This window comes from Phodopus roborovskii, unplaced genomic scaffold (assembly GCF_943737965.1).
Source record: "Phodopus roborovskii unplaced genomic scaffold, PHOROB, whole genome shotgun sequence".
Taxonomy (NCBI): domain Eukaryota; kingdom Metazoa; phylum Chordata; class Mammalia; order Rodentia; family Cricetidae; genus Phodopus; species Phodopus roborovskii.
In genome coordinates this window covers 21314444-21334171 of record NW_026125391.1, presented here as the reverse complement: position 1 = coordinate 21334171, position 19728 = coordinate 21314444, and the positions used below count along the sequence as shown (strand labels likewise).

Here is a 19728-nt window from a genome sequence, read left to right as displayed (position 1 = left end):
AGCTCTGGATAAAACAGAATCTGAGATTTCAAAGCGGCATTTCAGGCCTGGTGGTTTGTCAGGAATCCTCATGGACTGGGCTGGGCTCCTTTATAACTTGGAAATAGTCCACCCAGGAAAACAGATTTATTTGCTCTGGCTTCAGTCAGTGTGCCTATCCAACTACTTCTCTTCTATGACATACTCAGTGTGATTATGATGTTTCTGTAGCCTGAAGACAGGATGGCTTGGTTCATGGAGAATATTAGAGCTAAGACCTGGGCCACACAGTCTAATCCTCCCAGTGACTGTGGTAAGCATGCATATGTTCAGTGGGACTCTATTCACCATGTGGGCATCCTGCCCCTCCTCCAAAGCCCAGTGAAAGGCTTTGCCAAACAATGCTTTTCAATTGTCTGGCATTGATTGGAATCAAATCAAGTGCTGACTAAGCATAAAGTCAAAAAGTTTCAGAAGCTGAGGGGAGGAGACAGTCCATTCCTATCAAAACAAAAACAGTAGCACCCATCCCTTAGGAAAAGGTGTGCCTTATTTCGGTAGTGGGGAGAAGAAAAAAACAAAACAAAACGAAACAAAACAAAAAACAAAATTTCCCACCTCCCACCTATTGCCTTAACCAGGTTCTTCAACTGTCAAAGGTACTTAACTAGTTAGGACAGACACCTGGCTCCTGGGACAGGGTTCCAAAAAGGCCACTAATCCTTCCTTTCACTCGGTTAACTGCTGGATCCCCCAACTGATTCAACAGGTATGCAGTGGTAAATTCAGCCTATACTGAAGCCAAAGGGAAAATCAGCAAGGGGCGGGCAGCTCTTCCCTGAAAACACCCGAGGAACCAGCCAGAAAAGCTTTTATGGCCCCGACAAGTTTTCTGCTGAATACTGAGCACCTAAATTACCCTTCCCTAATGGAAGTTACATTTTCATGCTCAGTCAAAAAGCCAACAAAATACACAATTTATACAAAATAGCAGCAACCTCTGAGGCAGTCTTTCTGAGCACCTTTATCCCAATCCACAGCATATGTCTTGCTATAAAATGAAATCTATTTCTCATAACCAACTTGGACATGGCTGTTCGTATTACTGCTTTGCAACTGCCTGTGGACAGCCTTAGATGCATTCTTACACCCAACCATGTCTACAAAAAGAAAAACAGGAGTTTTATCACAAGATTTAAAAAATCTAGAAAAAAAAGAATATACTGATTCTTAACACTGTTTTTATACTTTTTTTTTTTTTTAACTTTATTGTAGTATGTGTGTGTTCTTGTCAGAGTGTGCATGTGGAAGTCAGAAGACAGCTTTTGGGTTTTTTTTTTCTTCCACCATTCTGGGTCTTGGGGATTGGACTCAAGGTAGTCTGGCTTAGCTACAAGCACCTTCACCTGCTGAGCCATCTCACTGGCCCAGAATATCCTAATTCTTATGATCTCCCAGGCAGGATGGCTTCTTTTGAAAACAAACACGTGCATAATTATGTAGACAATTGTAGAATGGGCCAGTTCCATTGCAACTATATAATCTAATACTAATGCATAGGAATAATCATAAAATTCATGAAGAAATATAAATGGATAATTTTTTAAGAGTTGCCTTACTTTTCCTTCTCAATATCTGCATTCTATTAAAAATGTGAAAACTAATTAAAAAAAACACTTTTCATGTGTTCAATAATATAACATCAGGATTCCATAAAGAGCACATCTATGAAACCCTGAACATGTGACAGGAGAGCCAGAGGCCATAATCACACCATGATAAATATATTTTTTACTGGGTATCTTTTAGTAGGAACAGGTCAATTTTGATACACTGTTTTCAGATATTTCTAGAAAACACACTGCTAGTTTGCTTAAACGAAAAAAAAAAAATACAACTTCTTCCAAAGACATGAGTATTTATATATCTACTGCCAGTTCTTGTATTTTTCTGATTGAAAAGAAAGGAAATATTCTCATGGTCCTGCTATTCTATACTTAAAAAGTGGTAGGAGCTGGGGGGGGGGGTGGGGATGGGGAATGTCGATAGACCATCTTAGGTAACACCAAAGACAGGCTTCCTTTGTCTGGCAGATTTAGTTGCAGGTTTCACCTAGGAAATAATTCTCCCTGAATTTTTGTCAGTATGAGTGGAATGACTCATGTTGCTTTTTAAAACCATCCCAAATTCTAATTTTTTAAACAAGAAAATATGAAGCCTGTGTGCAATCCATCCAGTCACCGAAGGAGAGCTGCCACCAGCTGAACTACTCAGCTAAATGGTTGGTTTGCATTGCCCTGGTCTTTATCTAGCACCGAGAATAGACTGCTGTTTTATCCAAAGAGGAATAAATTGCTGTTATTGTGATGTTAGCCCATCACTTGGCATTGCAATTCAAGTTTTTGTGAGAAAGAAATGTATGATCTAACTGCGACTTGACCTATGCCTTTTGAGATCCATCTAGGTGCTTTAATGGAGCAGAAAAAGTGGTGAATACAGGGACATGCAAACCGATGGTAAGATTTTTTTTGTTTGATGATAGAAGTGGGCAGAGGAGACATTTGAGAGTCCCTATTTTTATGACATCTAAGTTTGCTTAACATGCAAAAAGATGAGCCTCCCCAGTGCTCCCCACTCCCCCTGGCCCCACCTATCATTTTAATTGTATAACATTGAATACACACTTTTCTTCTGCTAAAGATGTGAGGATACACAGCTAACCCACCTAATGACATTCCTGCCAAAGTGGGCACAGATGATTCCTTGCAGATAAACATCTGAATCTCCACAAAAGGCATTAGAGGACTTCCATGGGAGCACCAGGATGGGCTGGGGTCCCTGCAGAAAAACATTATCTTGGGTAGTACCTACTAAATGTTTACTATACACTCTAGTCTCAGAAACTAACAATATATACTTACTTTAAATAAGATAATTGTGTAATTGAGTTTAGCTTTTCTTTTTTCTTTCTTTCTTTCTTTCTTTTTTCTTTCAGATTTCCCCTCTGGTTGCAATCTAGCTTACCCACCATTTATTCAAAATTTCTCTGGAAGAGACCTATTTTGAAAGAGGCTGGGAGAACAGCAGCAGTTAAGATTTAAGCCTGGATAAAGGCTCACTTTTCATGCATAGTCAGAGCCTAAATGTGCTCTTCTTGTACCTAAACAGATAATAAGCACTCAGCGCGCTCCCCCTCCTTGACACGGCGCACTGAGACTAATCACACATAATTGGAGAGGAGGAGCAGAGGGCTGGCCACGCTATTGTGTCCAGAGGACAAGCGGTCAGTTTATGAGGCATTGGGCTGATGTAGTCATTTCTTATACCTCTATAGGGAAAAAAAACATCCTGTTTGAAAAGAAAAAATAATGAGAGAGAGAGAGAGAGAGAGGGAGAGAGAGAAGAGACAGAGCAAGAGATGATAGATTGAAATAATTAATTAGGACATCAGAAAGATGGGGTTTATATATTTATTTATTTAACCAGAAAAGAAGGGTGATGTTTCTGTATTTACAGATATAGACTACCATTACCAAACAGAACAAAGACAATTTAAAAAAATGAGGGGGGGGGACCATCAAAAGAGAGAATTGTGATTTAGAGAGGAAAATATTTCTGTTGCTCACAAGTCCAGTTCTGATCTTGGACTGGCTGCTGGCACATAAGAACACACAAAGGTTTGGTATAGAAGAGCAACAAGCTGATTGTAAGAAACGGCCAGGGAGCTGTGAGGGCAGCTTGGGAGCCCTGTGTGTGTGTGGGGTGGGGCGGGGCGGGGGGTGGGGATGAGTGGGGGGGTGCCCAGTTCCGAGTTCCGGGCCTGAGATGTGGAATGTGGAAAGTGGGTGGAGTCCTGAATCTGGGGGACCTGTGGCAGATTTCTCTTCTTGGGAAAATAATTCCTTGTGCATTTGATTTTTTCACCCCTGTCTTCTATCCCATTTTGGTTAAAGTAAGCAGAAGGGGGTAATGGAGGTTTTCTTCATACATGTCCGAGTTTTCTTTTTTCAACTGAAAATAATAGAAATACAAGGTAAGGAAGAGTTAAGTGAGGAATTTTTAGAAACTGAAATTAATGTTAATCTTAACATGATGATTTAAACCCAAATATATTATTCTGGGAAAAAAATTAATCTCATAAGAGCAACTCAAAATAGTTGCTGATAGTACTGGCATGATGATGATATTAAAAAAGGAATCTGAGGGTTTATTTTGTTTTGTTTTAGGTGAGGATTGGGTGGTGTTTTCATTAGTACTCAAACTGCACCATACCTGAGGGAAAACTGGGGTACCTTCATCTTCCCAGAATAGCATTGGGGATGTCTCTATATCAGCTTGGTTCTTGTTGCCCTAGTCAGGGCTACATCTAGGTGTGCAGGAATGTTGGATGACTGGAGACCACGGCCACACCTGGGCATTGGGACAGGTCTGTAGGGCCTCAGACATTTCAAAGGCTGTCTAGATCCTCCTTGGGGACACCACCCCCACCCCCAGGAACATCTTTTAGCACAACACCAATGCTTGATGGTGCTAAGGTGAATTTCTGAGGACCTTTTTCTGATGCAATTTTAAATTCCATCCACATGTTCTGGGAAATGTGGGGGAGGGGTACATGCTATTCCCTCATTTGGCTAGAATACTGACAGTCACATTTATTCTGGCAAATAGAAGTTTGTTTCTTCCTCCTCTTTTTTTTGGGGGGGGGTTTCTCTGCATAGCCCTAGACTTTCCTGGAACTCATTCTGTAGATCAACCAGGCTGGCCTCGAACTCAGAGATACACCTGCCTCTGCCTCCCTGAGCACTGGAATTAAAGGTGTACACCACCACATCTGGCTAGTTCCTGTAAATACAACAGATTAAGAATTGGTATTTTTGAGCCAATGGTTATTTTAATTAACTAAGATCAGAAATCTTTCTTTTCGCTATACTGGAAAGAAATTCTTTTATTACCTCAAACTAGTGACCACTACCTACCCCGAAGCATCCCATGAATGGCACCATTATTACATTCTGCCGGGTTGGCCTGTTAGGGTTATGTTCTCCTCTCTTCTAAATCCTATTCAAAAATGTTGGCATGTCTTCACCGTTAAGAACATGAGCCCCTAAGGCGAGAATGTAATTATATCACTAGACCCAAGATAAATGATAAAGGGGTGTTTATTGGGGAACAATTACACAGAAAAATACAAAGAACCTCTGGAGGGTTTCCCTGCTCTTCCTATGGATCTGCTGACCCGAGAGAAAAGGAAAGCCATGCCTCAAGCTCCACTCTTTCGCTTCCATCCACCTGAAACCACACCCAAAGGGGTGTGGCCACCGTTACAGGGCCCCTGACCAGAGGCCTACAGAGCTCACCTTTTCTGCTGGGACTTAAAATCATTCTGTCTCCTTTCTAAGCCACTTTCCTGAGAACAGGTGGCGGGATTGGTCCTGATGTGACTTCATTTTGCTTTCTTAGATGTCGCCTCACAAATGACTAGTAACTTGAAGAATCTCTTATCACCCAAGTATCAACAGTCTGCATGCATCCCTCTATGGTCATCATCAGAATTCCTGAAACTCCCATGTCCACTCACTGTTCATACCTTAGCCAGGCATCTCCCTGACAACAGAATGGGCGGGCTCATGGAAATATATCACCAAGAGGGGGCCATGGCAGCTAAATCTTTCCTCGGGGACTGGGGATAAGGGAAAGTTGAGTACTCCGGGCCAGTCAGCTGACCTACTCGCTGACAAGTCACTAATATATACTGCTTCAAATGAGCTCTTTATAAAGTCCCTGAGGTAATTGATGGGATAAATAGTCCTTCTGTAAATATGGTCTAGGAATCACTTTTAACTTGAATTCTGTACTGACCTCTGGAGGCCAAAGCAGAGGTTTGGCTGCAGGAAGGGCTAGCCTGATCCTTCCTCTGAATCCTTCTGGAAGCTGGGGTTGGGGTGGGGGACTCCACACCTTACAAACAGTACTGTAACACCCACCTAGTTATCGCTGAACCAAGTAAATCTATTACAGGAGAGTCCTTGAACACACACAAAGCTGTTAGGGAATACTGGCTTTGATGGGGGGGAGGAGGTGTTACAGGGCTTAAGAATAATTCCATTTACCCAGGCAGTACTTCTTTGCTCAATGAATAATTATAATTTTAAAAAGTAAGAAAGCACCTTGAAAAAAAGGAACAAAAAGCAAATTGTGAATAAAACAATTTTTCAATTTCATAGGTTAAAGCAGGGTCTTTGAGGACTGCACTAAATTATAGAGCTGTTATTAGCCACATTGTGCTTTCCTTCTTAGTTGGATGTAACACACTCAGCCTTACTACAGTGGGAAACAGCAGCAGGAGTGGAGTTCAGACTGTTTACCCTTTACAGTATCCACAATTATCAACAGCACACCACACAGATTACAAGCACCAGCCACTTGTGAATAGATAAGCAGAAGTGCAATATGGCCGTGCATTTCACACAATGCACTGACTTCACGGCTCCAGCCCATTTTCTTTTCTTTCTTCCTTCCTTTCTTTTTTTTCTGGGCTAAGTACATAAATGTAGAGAATAAAATCTCCAGTGGTTTTGCCAATCCAAAGACAAAACCGAAACTCGTGGCTTGTAAAATTCTATTTCGAAAGAATACTCGAGTAGTTCATCAGCTAATTTCAAGCCAGCTCTCTCGATCTAAACGGAGACTCTCTCCCTGGCTAAACCACTTGCTATCTTAACAATCTTGTATTTTAGAGGTTTGCCCTACACCATAGGGTAGTATGTTTGAGTCTCAGCCTGGAGGGACCAGGAAGAGACTGGGGAGGAGAGGGAAGGGTTTTATTTTATTTTATTTTTGCCTTTCTGTTGCCCGGACAAACAGAAAGGCACTATTGTAAATCCGTAGGGGACACCTTTGGTTGCCTGGGTCCTGAGCATGCCGGCTGCACGGTGTGGGCACGGTTTAACAAAAGCACGGGCAGAGAGTGCAGAATGGCACCGTTTTGATTACAGGCTTGCTTTTTAACGGAAATAAAATTTCACAGTTAACAATGAGAGGTGAAAAGTTTAAGAGGCAAAAGCTGTTCCTCCTGATCGCTGACTGTTAATCAGCTTCATGGGTGGTTGCCTAAATCTGTAGATTTTTTTTTTTTTTTTTACCTTGCACTACTGCCAAGATTGTAACTAATTTTTTCCCCTGTTGTAAGAGGAGGGGTGAAAAACTCAGCATAGAAGGCAGCTGTGTATGAGTGACGTGAGGCACTAATGCAGAGGGCAAAATTAAAATTCATGAATCTCTTCACAACCATTTGTGTAACAAGATTAAGACGGGACAGCGGAAAGGAGCGGCATTATCAGGCGTCTTACAGTCCTCCAGCTGCTTATGCTCTATTCCAACACAGTAGGGCTAAGAGGATAACACGCAGCCCGAAGGGGAGCGCTGCTTCTCCGATGGGGAGCAGGCGCGGCCTGGGGATGGTGGGCTTTGGCCAGAGAGGCAGAGGAAGAAAGCTGATTGCCGCTCAAGATGGAAAACTTTTAAGCCCTGGCTATTAGCAGGGCGGCCAACAAAAGCCTCCAGGGAGGAGGTTCCCGTAGCCGAGCTGGCCCTCAGCTTCCAGGAGCTGCATGGAGGTAGCAGGGACAGGGCAATGCCTTTGGCCTCAAGGCTGGGGTTGAGACTCCTGGGCTCGGTGAGCAGGAACAGGGGCATCCCCCACTCCCTCCCTCCTCCACCTGGCTCCTGGCTGGCTGGCTGGCTGGCTGGTGTGTGTGTGTGTGTGTGTGTGTGTGTGTGTGTGTGTGTGTGTGTATGGGGTATGTGATTCTGCTAAAAAATGGACACAAGGATGAACATTCTTGTGCTAGAAGCAGGATGTCAAACTAATTGAAATAGCTCTCATTACACACACACATCCACACACACTCACAGACAGACAGACAGACAGACAGACAGACACACACACACACACACACACACACACACACACACACACACAGGCTTTGACCCAGGACTGCATAGTATGTCCCCTGGGTTCTACTTACTGCAAACATCATTCAGGAAGGCTCATCCCACAGCCACAGGAAGACTATTTCTTAGGCCGGTGTCAGCAGGGGGAGGGATTTGACTTGTAAGCAAACCTAAGGCCATTTAATTATTTAAAGAGATGTATTTGCATTTGGGCCAGTAAGTCAGTCAGTGGTGACCTACGGAGCACTATATTGTGTACTGCGTCCAGTACACAATATAGATGCTTAGCAGGGTAAGAAAATCAAAGGAGGAGGCTGCCATCTACTAGGGTCTGACACTCAAGTTCTAGACAAAGGAGGGGTGGGAGTGCCTTGCTTGTCCCTTCATACTTCAGACATTTCAGAGAGGAGACAAGGGGTCTCGGGGGACAATGCCAAACATCCCTGCTGGTGGAAAGACACACACCTTCAATCTCCTGAGCTGTCACTGAGAAACTCAAAGTGTTGTTCTAGGGAGCTAGGGGATGACATGACATCAAAGCAGCCTCAGCTGATCCCTGTAGTTCCAGCCTGACCCTGGAGGGAGAGAAAGCCACCTCATTCAGGGGAGACCCTTTCCCCACCAGGTATCCCCTCAGAGCTCTTCCTTTTGTTTTGGGGGCAGGGTAAGGGGGATGGGGGGCCATTCTGGAGAAGCAGGTAAGATGTGAATAACTTGTCATTGGGTTCCTATTTTGTACTGTAAGCCATGGGTCCCATTCCAACAGTGAGAAGATGCCATTTAACTTTCAGTTCTCAAAGCACAATCCACTCCCACCTCCACCCATAGGCTAAACGGAGCCCTAGAGACAGGGAGAAGCCAACCCATTTCAAGGAAGTGAGAATGAGGGTCCTTCCCTTTGGAAGAGGGGATCCATCCTGCACATAAACTTTCAGGGGCCAACACATTTTGACATTATATCACAGTCCCAAGCAATAAAGAATGCTATTTCCAATGTCCTGGGAGGAAATTGCGGTCCGGATTTCACTTTCCTACAGTCATAGCTTGTGAAAGCATGACAAGTCAGACTCTCAAACTGTGGGCAGATGAGCTCAGCAAAGGGAGATGTCCAAAAGGCATAAAATGACACAAGAAATCCCTGTTAGGCTGGTCCCTGTGACAGGCACCTGCAAACCTGAGAATCCTAAAAACTTTTCCAATGAATACCCACCTCTTGGTGTCCTATATTGCCCTATGCCCATAAATAATAAAAAGGCTGATAACATTGCTTTATGTAAGCAGGCTTAGAAATCACTCTCAGATAAGTGCTTTTGACCTAAATCTTGTAGCGCCTCTCGTTCTGACATATAACCTTGCAACTGTGAAATTCTGTATGAGATTTAACAGTCTCAAACTGTCAACTGACCCAGCCATAAAGCAAGCCGAGATAAAGATTTGCAGTCCAACATGATACAATTAGACACTCACCTTCTATTTATTTCAGTGTGGCTAAGCATTTAACCTACTTAAAAGCCGAAGGTTTTTTTCATTAGAACACAAATGCATGTTTGTCATTCATTCTAAGCTGCCTCCTCTTGCATCTTGCAAATTAGTCCATTATGAATGAAAAAGATTAGTTTGTTTCAGAGAAAGGGGTAAACAGAAATGGTTTCTGTAAAATCCTCCTAGACACGCAAAGATAAAAGATGGCTTTACCACACAAAATAATCAGATACAAATAGCTGTTCAGAAGCAACACACCTAAAGAGTACTTTAATCAAATATTTAGGTTACCTGCCAAAAAGACCATGATCTCTTCAAAATGCAATGCGGATTAAAGTGTTATCTAGCACAAGCAGAAAACTAACCTTGGAGTGGAAGTTTGAAATGTGTTCATCATAATTTTCATGTCTTTGGAGAGAGAAACCAGCTTTTTCAGCTAGATTGCAAAACTGGTCGAAAGTATTCCCTCGCCGTGGTGCAAATACCATTGCTTTCCCCTAGAACATATTAAAAAAAAAAAAAAAAAAAAGAAGAAGAAGATGAAATTCACACAAGTTTAAAACTGGAAGGCAACCAAATACAACAGACATGAAGTCAAGGCATTCATGTCTTCTCAGGTACAGAAACTTAACTGTTCTCTAGACATTTAGGCAGGATGGACATTCACAGGGAGAATCATTTCAAGGGCAAATAAAGAAAACAGTGTTCCACACTCAAATAGCCATGCTATATGGTATTTCCAAATAATACTTATGTAATAAACAAAATGTGATGGGGAGCTGTCCTGGGCAAGGTTCCCTGCATCAGGTTGATGGGGGATGCTCTTCTGTATATGTGTTTCTCTTATTGGTTGATGAATAAAACAGTTTGGCCAATAGAGGCAGGAAGATAGGAGGGACCAGGAGATAAGGAGAATTCTGGGAAAGGTAGGCAGAGAGGTGCTGCAAAGAGACGCCATGCAGCTGCCAAAGGAATAACAGGTCTGGGCATTCTCTGGTAAGCCAAGACCACATGGAAATACACAGATTTATAAGACAGAGCTAGCCAATAAGAAGACCTAGCCATCGACCAACAGTTTAATACTTAATATAATGTCTCTGTGTTTATTTGGGGCTGAAGTGGTGGGATCTGGCAGGATAATAAACTCCAGCAACATCAGGTCTAGTGGTTTAAATCACGGATACTGAGTCAGGGGTGGTTCGCATGACCTAAGACTCCTTCATACCCACCAACACAGTTCTGAAGTACATGGTAACCCATGTTTATGCTTGTTAACTTATTATGCCCTGAAAACGAGGTGCCAAGCTACTACTCTCCATAGAGATCAGTGGCCACAATCCATGCTGGAACGGTCTCATCTTTCTTTCAGTCCTGTCCCTGGACTTTTCTGTGACTTTCCTGGTCTGGGACAAGGTTTCAAAATGTAGGTTCCTTCTTCAGTGGACCCCTCAGTCAGGTTCACACTGTGACAGAGCAATTCTACAGCAATCAAACAAAAGCAGTACCATGCAGGTAGGCAGGCGTTTCTAAACAGCCACAAAATCTGAAGATGATTGGGGGTCTGAGGAGAACCTGAATAAAAGTCCACTGGACTTCAAAAGGCCGGTGTGACAAGATACTTCATGATGCATGTGGACTCCCCATACCCTTGGCATGTATCAGAATGACCAGGTTTCCGAATCTTATTTTCTCTCCATTAAACAAAAACAGATACCTACATGCTTACAAGCTCTCATCAAAATGCCACTCTAGGCTCTGGGGGAATTATGAGACAAAGTCCAGTTGTTTTTTGGTTGGTTGTTTGTTCAATTGAGGCAGGGTCTTGTTATGGTAGTCCAGGCTAGCCCGGAATTTGTGTTTCTCCTGCCCTCACTTCCTGAGCTCTGCAGTTGCAGGCATGGGTTACCATGCCTATCTTATTTCAGTTTCTTATGACAGAAAGTCATAAGACATTTATTGGTACACAAGTGTGTCAGACAATGGGCTCGTCAGCTACGCATACCTCATCTCCTCTTTAAAAGTATCCTCAGGTCTGTTTTATGGGGATGTTTAGACAGCTGGATAATTGGTCAAGAGTCATCATCCTGACTCTGGACTCTGACATGGACACTTCTGTCTCTCTATTCCATTGTCTCCTTATTAGCCATAGTGATGACAATGACAATGACAGCTACCACTGTGCTAGCTGCTTCACAAGCCCTCTTTAATCCTTCCACACTCTTCTCTGCCACCTTGTAGATTAGACACTTTGCAGATGAGCAAAGCAGCAATGGAGGGATAGAACAGTAGGAACCATGGCGCGGACAGGATCCTGGATCCCCACCATCACACAGCTGTGGCATCCCTGGACAATCAGAACCACACCATCCCATGGAGAGTTGGAAGGGATATTGGAGATGGTGTGCTCTGACCCCCTGATTCTGCACACAAGAACCTGCATCCCACCCACACTGACCTGCTGAGTTCGCTCACCCATCTAATGGGAAGAACCGAGCTGCAATGCCCCCCACACCCCTTTTTCTTTCTCTTCCAGCAAGCTGTGAGGCTCAAATGAAGTGAATATAAAAATAATTTGAAGGGCAAGGCGATTCAGACATAAGATCAGAAAAATCCGTATTACTCAACCATGCTATAAGAATCCTCTCCCCACCCTGTCTACCTACAAGACAATACACGGATACACTGCTCAGGACAGAAAGTGTGTGTTTTCACATTGTGTTTACTTAGACATATACACACTCAGGCACATAATTACAGCGGCACCCATCATGCCACCATACTATGGTTCTGTCAGCTTTTCCAATATTAATTGCTATTTTCAGGCAGTTTTCAAACTTAGTAGCAAAAATTCATTTTTACGTGAAACTGGATATAACACACGGTCTCAGCAGGAGAGGATGATTCTACTTTTTTTTTTTTTTTCAGGAAAAAAAAAAAAAAAAAAAAAAAGGAGAGAGAATCTATCAGTGGGCCATTTCAGTCATCTCAAAGGACTGGTTGCCATTCCAGAGTTTTGAATAATGGAAGTTGTTTGCACCTGTAAAGACTGTCACACAGTTACAATCAAGGAGTTGATTTTTTTTACAGCTATTATCTAAGCTATATATCATAGCATTTCAGGGTGACAGGATTCTTGGTTGTCTGACGCTTGCATTCACCAAATGCATGCTTCCCACATCCCACTCACTGTTGGGTTGGGAGTGGGTGGTGAGGCTAAGAAGTGTTTTCTGACTAAACACCATTCCTCTGCTTACGGCCCAGTTTACCTTCTATCACTAACAAATATATCCAGAGCTGTAGCAAGCATCCCCTCTTCCCCTCTGTAGCCTCTCCTCTACTGTCCCGGCTTTAGTTTTGTTCTTAGCACTTATCATCACAGACACACACTATATCCTTGTTTGCCATTGCCTGTCTCCTCCCTCTGCTTGGATGGCAATACTCCATGACAACAGGGTCTTCTTATGCTCCTGCAGTGTACTCCCTCAGTGCCTAGCAGACAGGAGGAACCCAGTCAATATTTGTTGAGAGAATAAACTAAATCCAGGTGCTGAATAATCCAAAGGTGGGGGGGGGGAACCTCAAAACCACACCAGCCTTTGGGAATTTGAAGGGCACATTCTATTGCTTATTTTTTTGGAAAGGATTTTCTCCAAGGGGCTTTTACAGATGCCAGCTCTAGGGAGAGATGGCAGAGGGCACCCATCTGCCCACTCCAGCACCCACAGAAAGAGCAAGAGGGAGTAGTAGTGCTGGTCAAGAATGACTTATGAGCTTTAAACTGTTGTTCATTTTGTTGACTATCAATACATTGGAAAATGGATTAGTGTTTCGGAGGGTGATAGTACAACACCCATCCATTCAAAGACATCTACAGAGCCCTATCAGGTTGCCAGTCTCTGCCTCATGCTGTAATAGGTGGCTTTAATGGCACCCTGCCTCCCGAACAGGGCATGTCTGTGGAGGAGTACAACTAGACACATATTCCATGTCATTTGGGCTGCAAGAAGAAAAAAAAAAAAGAAAACAAAACAAGAAAAACAATATAGATTTCAAATTAGCACATTACCTTATTTACCAGAGTGCAACTTTCTAAGCATTCAGCCCTGGAATCATTTTTAAAACTCAGAGTGACTGCTCAATGGGATGTAAAAACTGATGGGCAGAAATTCAAGGGAATTCACTTTTCCCTGGAGAGACAAGTTCCATTCAGCAACAAAGACACCGTTTACAGAGTGAGCGCCATTGTTGTTACCTTACTAAGCTGCTCCGTACTCAGGTATTAAAGGGTGTACACTTGTGGGCAGATAAGGGCGCTCCAGAGAGGAATGTGCCATGCCACTGAAACGCCTTCACCTCCTCTCTCTTCCAGGCAACCAATTATTAAATACCCATTATATGTTTAAGCTTATGCTTATTTTTGATTTGTTTACCTGGCTTCTGTGATGTGCCCTTCACCCACTTCTTCTGCTTCTCTCTCTCTCTCTCTCTCTCTCTCTTCCTCTCTCTCTTTCTCTTTCTCTCCCTCACTCACTCACCCTCTTCACCCTCTTCTCCATTCCTGGCGTCTCCTCTCCCTCTAGCTCTTTGTCCATGGCTCCCAGGCTTCTGCCCACTTTTCCTTCACGTTCTATATAATTCTGGGCAATTGTATTCAAGTCCGCAGCTTCAACTATCACTTAAACGTCAATAATTTTCACATATGTAACTGTAGCGTTCACCTTGGAGAAGGGTCCACACCCATCTTCCCAGGTGCCTACTCATCTCAGCATGTGGGTAGTCTGAAAATATCTTTAACCCATTCTGTCTGAAGCGGAACGTAACCCTGGGATCCAAACCTTGCCATTCTTAGTGCATTGACTCACTGCAGCCACCCCCCTACGTCCATGCCCAGATACGCAGAGCTGAGGACCCATGTGATGTGCTGTTTCCACACCGGTTCCCAGCTGGAAGCCACAGCATTGCCACTGTGTTCTTTTCTTTTCTCCTCCCTGACTTTCCATCTCCTCTCTTCTCCTCCCCTTTCTTCACAGGGTCTCACACAGCTCAAGTTGCCTTCAATCCCCACTCCATCCTCTTGTGGGATTATAGGCATGGACCACCAACCTGGTAAGACACGGTCTTTTTGTTTTTGCTTGAAGACAGAGTTTCTCTGTGTAGCTTTGGAGCCTGTCCTAGAACTCTCTCTGTAGGCTCTGAACTCACAGAGATCCTCCTGTCTCTGCCTCCTGAGTGCGTGTACCACCACTGCCCTGGGCACTCTTTTAAAAACGCCAAAGCCCTGTTTCCTTACTTTCAAGTGTGTTCTGAACTGCTTGAGGGGGACTTAGAGGGGTAAAGGGAGACCAGGAATGGGAGCAGAGTATTTCCACATCCTATTTTATACTTCGTTGTTTCATGTTGGTGCTGGTTCTTGAACCTGGAACTTTGTGAACGGTATTTGTGAATGGGGATGGGGGCTAGACCGTTTGGTCAAAGAGTCTTTTCAATCAAACGGGATCTGTTAATTCCTGAGATGGGTCCTGACTTCTTTGGCAGACAGAGCCCCATGTGACCCGACTCACACCCATGTCTACAACTGTCTCTGGCCCTCCATACTCACCTTGACCTCTGGTCAAACTGAACTAATTACAGCTGATGTGATCTTCCATGCATCCCTTGTCATTAAACTTGCAAACATTCCTTCAGGCTACAGTGTCTCTCCTACCTTGCTTTTTCTGTCTGCTTGGTAAACTCTTAACTCCTCAGTACCCGGGTCAGACACCCCAGTCCTCTAATGCCTTTTCAGATTTTCTCTGGCCTTCACATGATGCCCCTCCCCAGGCAGTCATTTCTACTCTCTACCTCCATGGGTGGCCACAGCTTTGTTCTCTCTTCACATACCCACCCTCTTGCAGCTGCTTACTTCCTTGGGGTAGGGCTATATTGTTTTTTTACTCCATCTTCTGTTCCCAGTTCCGTACTGAGCATCCAAGAGGCATGAAGGAAGTGAACATCCACTTCATATTTTCTTCTTTGGATGATTCCATGTAGAGCTCGGTCCATGCTGGACCCCTGAAGAACTTGGCTTTTCTCAAACTCTCCTTTACTGCAATTGGGCCCCTTTGCAGTATTTGAGTGGCTATGCTACTGCTCATAAGCACTCAGTGGCTCCCTATTGTCTGATAAAGCCCTATTTCTTCATCACAGTATAGTCAGTTTCACAAAATGGTACCCCAAAGCTTCATTTTCGGCTTCTGCCTGAGCTCCAAAGTAGACACACTCAAGACAGAGCACTCTGTCAGCAAACAACGGGCTTCTCCATACTCTCTATGTAAGAGCATCCTTGTTCCCTCCACTAGACGCCACTTCTCTCCCCTTCCTTTGAGGTACAATGCATCTTTCTAATGCTGCTGGAGCTGCACACAAACGCCTCTTAGGCAAACCGTCCAAGGCCTCCAGTCACCCTGTGCTTTCTCCTGGGGCCTCTTTGCTGGCCATGCTGTGTTATAATTTAGTATCTGATGAAACAAAACCATCAGGCCTGTCTGACTTGTGGCACGTGGTCTGCACATGGCAGCCTTGTGGCCCAGGACGGCATTGAATGCAGCCCAACACAAACCCCATATACTTAAGTAAATATTATGAGAATTTTTTTCTTTTTGAGGTGGAGGACTTCATGGTGCAGGCCGTGGGTGTAAATTCTGTAGAAGATGACCTCATGTTGCAATGTCAAAAGAGACCAAGTAAGCATTTGGAGGTAGAACGATAGAAAAGGTCAGCCATCATTATGGAGTACTTCCTGTTTTGCTATTATAGTCTCGGCAGACTTTGAACCTGCAAACTGTCTGGGCTACCTAGATATACCTGTCTCTTAGAGATGCTCACATTCTATTGAAGACAGAAATTCTATAAGTACAGCTTCAGGCTGTATTTTGCACTGGCCTTTGTGGGTGTAGAATAAACATCTTCACAAACAGATCTACCTACCTCAGATCTTGCTTCCTCATGAAGAGCACACAGTACTGCATATGTACCTTGGTACTGAAACAGGCACCCAAGACCCTTAGGAAAGAACTTCCCAGGGCTGGGCTTGTGTTCTGAGGGCCTTAAAGCCTTCTAGAAGTTCTCTATTGTTACATCCCATTTATACCAGCAGGATCAACAAGGGATGGCTGAACAGCTTTGCACCAAGAGCTGGTGGGGATTCGATGGGTTGTGGACCTGGCCAGCAGGAGGAACCCAAGTGGTTTTCACCCTGGCTTCAGTCACCACATGGAGCCACTCCTACATGACAATTTTCCTGAGATGCAAAATCAAAACAAAACAAGCAAACAAAAAAATATATGTCCGCACAGGTGTAAACAGAGGTGTTAGAATTAACAGAAGGATGAGGAAGTCAGTCAATAAGAAATTGCTCTTCTAAAATGGAGGCTGATGGTTCCTAACTACAGGGCTCCCTGGTCATAGGCAGGGCTCCTAGAATCTTGTGACTTCTAGGGCCCGGTTATATTCATTGCACAGTGGCACGTAAAGGATTATTTTTAATTGCTATTACTATTCTTGTGTGTGCACTCCAGCACATGTCTGTGTGTGAGTGCACATGTTGGGGTTAGAAGACAACTTTCTGGATCTTTCTTTCCATGGTGGCTTTGGGGGACTGAACTCAGGTTAGCAGGCTTGCATGACAGGCCCTTTTACCTGCTGAGCCATCTCACTGGCCACAGTGATATTCCTGAGCTGTGGACAATTGGCAGGTGGTGACAATTGGCTGGAGTGATGTCTGCACTGCAGTCTGGCCTGCCTCCTTGTAGTCTTTCGTAAGCTCCCACTGCCTAGCAGGCCTGGCTTCCCTCTGGGACACATAGCCACTTTAGAGGAATATTAGCAGATGTCATTTGCTGTTTGTCATTGCTGTTCAGCCTGCAGGCCGCTATGGCCAGATTTTAAATTGCTTTCGGGTCTTCTGATATAGGACATGGCTGTTGTCACAGACTTTAGGGAACATGGCCATGAGCAGTCACCCCATCAATCATTAGCAACAAGAAACCACTTATCACCAGGGGAAAGAGAAGTGGGGGGATGTTGCTTCTTAGGATGAGTAAAATGTACTGATTTCAGGGGTTTTGGGAGGGGGTGGTTCAAGGCAGTTTTGTTGTTGTTTTTTAAATGTATCTCTATTCTTAGAGAGTTCCTCATATCACTCTGACAGAAGCCAACTGTGTATGTAGTTTTCCTAGAGTTGAGGAAAATGTCCCTTTCAGGATGGTGAACTTTTTTTATTCCTTGATGGAACCTGGGGCCTGGTGTGGTGACTCTCCAGGCTCTGGGACTATTTGGGAGAGGGCCTGAGGTCAGCCTCAGGATCTGACATTGCTACTGGGACAAGCCAGGGGCCCCTGGGAGCCCAGGCTCTCTCTATTTCCCCTCATTTATGGCTCCTTCATCATAAAAACAAAAAAGCTGGCAAAGACTTCCTCTTTGTCTGTTTTACCTGTTTTTTAGATCCTGTGATCCCAGCTGATTTGGCTGAGTTAGAAATCAAATAAAACACACAACACAAAAGTACAGACTTTGATCCTTCCCAGGGCCTGACCCCCAAACCTTCAGGCTGCAATTATTTAACTCTCACTGACATGGTCCTGGCTCTCTTCCTACCCAGCAGGACTGTGTGTATAAAAAGTGTCACCATCACTCAGCAGGTGGTCTCCCTGGAACCCCTCAGGTTCTGATGTACTGGGGGCCTCAGAGGAAAGCAGCAGGTGCAGATGGTTACCCACAGAAGTCCCCGCAGTCCCTCTGTATCAGGAGAATAGTCTTTCTTTCTGCCAGCATTTCTCCATGGGCTTGGAAAGCGCCTCCTGACTGTGTCCCTGCCACAGTCAGAAAGTCTCTAAGTCTTCCGAAGGGGGACAGGCACTCACAGGCACTGCACCACACTGAACTGGCTTCTCTCATTTTTCAGAGAAGAGACTGGGGAGAAACTGAGGTTTCTAGAGGATGAAACCTGCAGTGACACAGGCCAGATGTGAGCCCGTCCCATGCTTTCCGTTTCCAGAGCCTAACTGTGCCTACCCTGGTAAGTACAACTTAGGGTTGTTGCTACATGAGTGTGGGCAAACTTGCACTTTCCCCCCACAGTGTGTGTGTGTGTGGGAGGGTCTGGATGGTCAAACGGGAGGCTTCAGAGACTGTGCTGAACTGGATCTGCCTACCATCAGTCAGCCTGCCATTTCTTCTTAGGACCACTGTGTCCTATATTAACCTCAGCAAGCTGGTAGAGCAATAGCAAAGGCCAGCTGTCATCACAGAGGCTTACTGCCTTGTTATATAGTCTATCCAGGCCTTGAACTTACCACAGGGTTCAGGCTGCCTTCGAATTCATAATTGTGTTATGAATTCAGACTCTTGAATTCTGGGATTATAGGCATATCCCCCCATACCCCCTCACTGCCTTTTTAAGGTGAGGATTCTCAATCTGGGTGGCTAGTGACTCCGGTTTTTTTTTTTTTTTTTTTTTTTTTTAATGCCTCCCAGCCATCATATTTTCTCTTCTCGAAGGTCCTTTGGGAAACTTGAAGCATTTGGTGACTCTTGCTCAGAAGCTGAGAATTTGCAGTATCTTACATAAAACCACCCAACAGTCAGGTCCACTAGCATAGCACCTATGCCATTTCCTTGGGGACGTGTAGAACCTTCATACCCGGGGCTACAGGACCATGGAGGAACTGTCTAGGCTCAAAAGAAGCCTATGCCTAGCTTTAACTGTAATGTAGCCATTGCATGTGAACTTAGTCTCGAACGACGACCATCTGCTCAGTGGGGGAAGTCCTTTAGAAGTGTAAGAACCAGCCATGAGAGAGAAGATTTCCTACTACTACATGGAACCTTCAGGCCCACCAGTTCAAGTTGTGACCGGGATTCTTTATTGCCTGGTTAGTCCATGTGACCCTTCTAGGATGTGCAAGTCCCCTGCCTCCACAGATCTGAGATTCCAAGCGGAGGTTTCAGTAAGTCCATATGCCATTCATTATTCAGACTTCCTCTCTGATAGCGGGTCCCCTGAACTTTAAACTACAACACTCAGTGGTCTTGAGTGTCAGCAATCTCTTAGTAAGCCTTAGTAAGGTGCCCTGCTCCCACTTCTAATGCTGCAGGCTGGGTTTGGCCTTGGCCTCGCACGCAGCATGTGGAAGTGTCACCGGCTCAGGGGCTTGGCCCTGTCCTTCTCTGCCATAAGGTTAAGAACTGGCTGTCAGTCAGTGGGTTGCTGTCCTGGCTGCTGCATGGAGCCACACTTCACACAGGGAAGAGCATGGTTCAGGGTTTAACAGCCAG

At 44.4% G+C, this 19728-nt stretch overlaps 1 protein-coding gene across 2 annotated transcripts in view; it reads right to left on the bottom strand.

Annotated features, from left to right (window-relative positions):
* Positions 1 to 3435: 3435 nt before the first annotated feature.
* Camkmt (calmodulin-lysine N-methyltransferase) overlaps positions 3436 to 19728 on the bottom strand; it is a 353466-nt gene continuing 337173 nt past the window's right edge. For both annotated transcript variants that reach the window (XM_051175206.1, XM_051175205.1), the window contains 2 exons: positions 9780 to 9911; positions 3436 to 3990 (listed from right to left, as the gene is read on the bottom strand). In XM_051175206.1, coding sequence (XP_051031163.1) covers positions 3913 to 3990; positions 9780 to 9911 — 210 coding nt within the window. In that variant the 3' untranslated portion in view covers positions 3436 to 3912. The remainder of the gene's footprint in view (positions 3991 to 9779; positions 9912 to 19728) is intronic.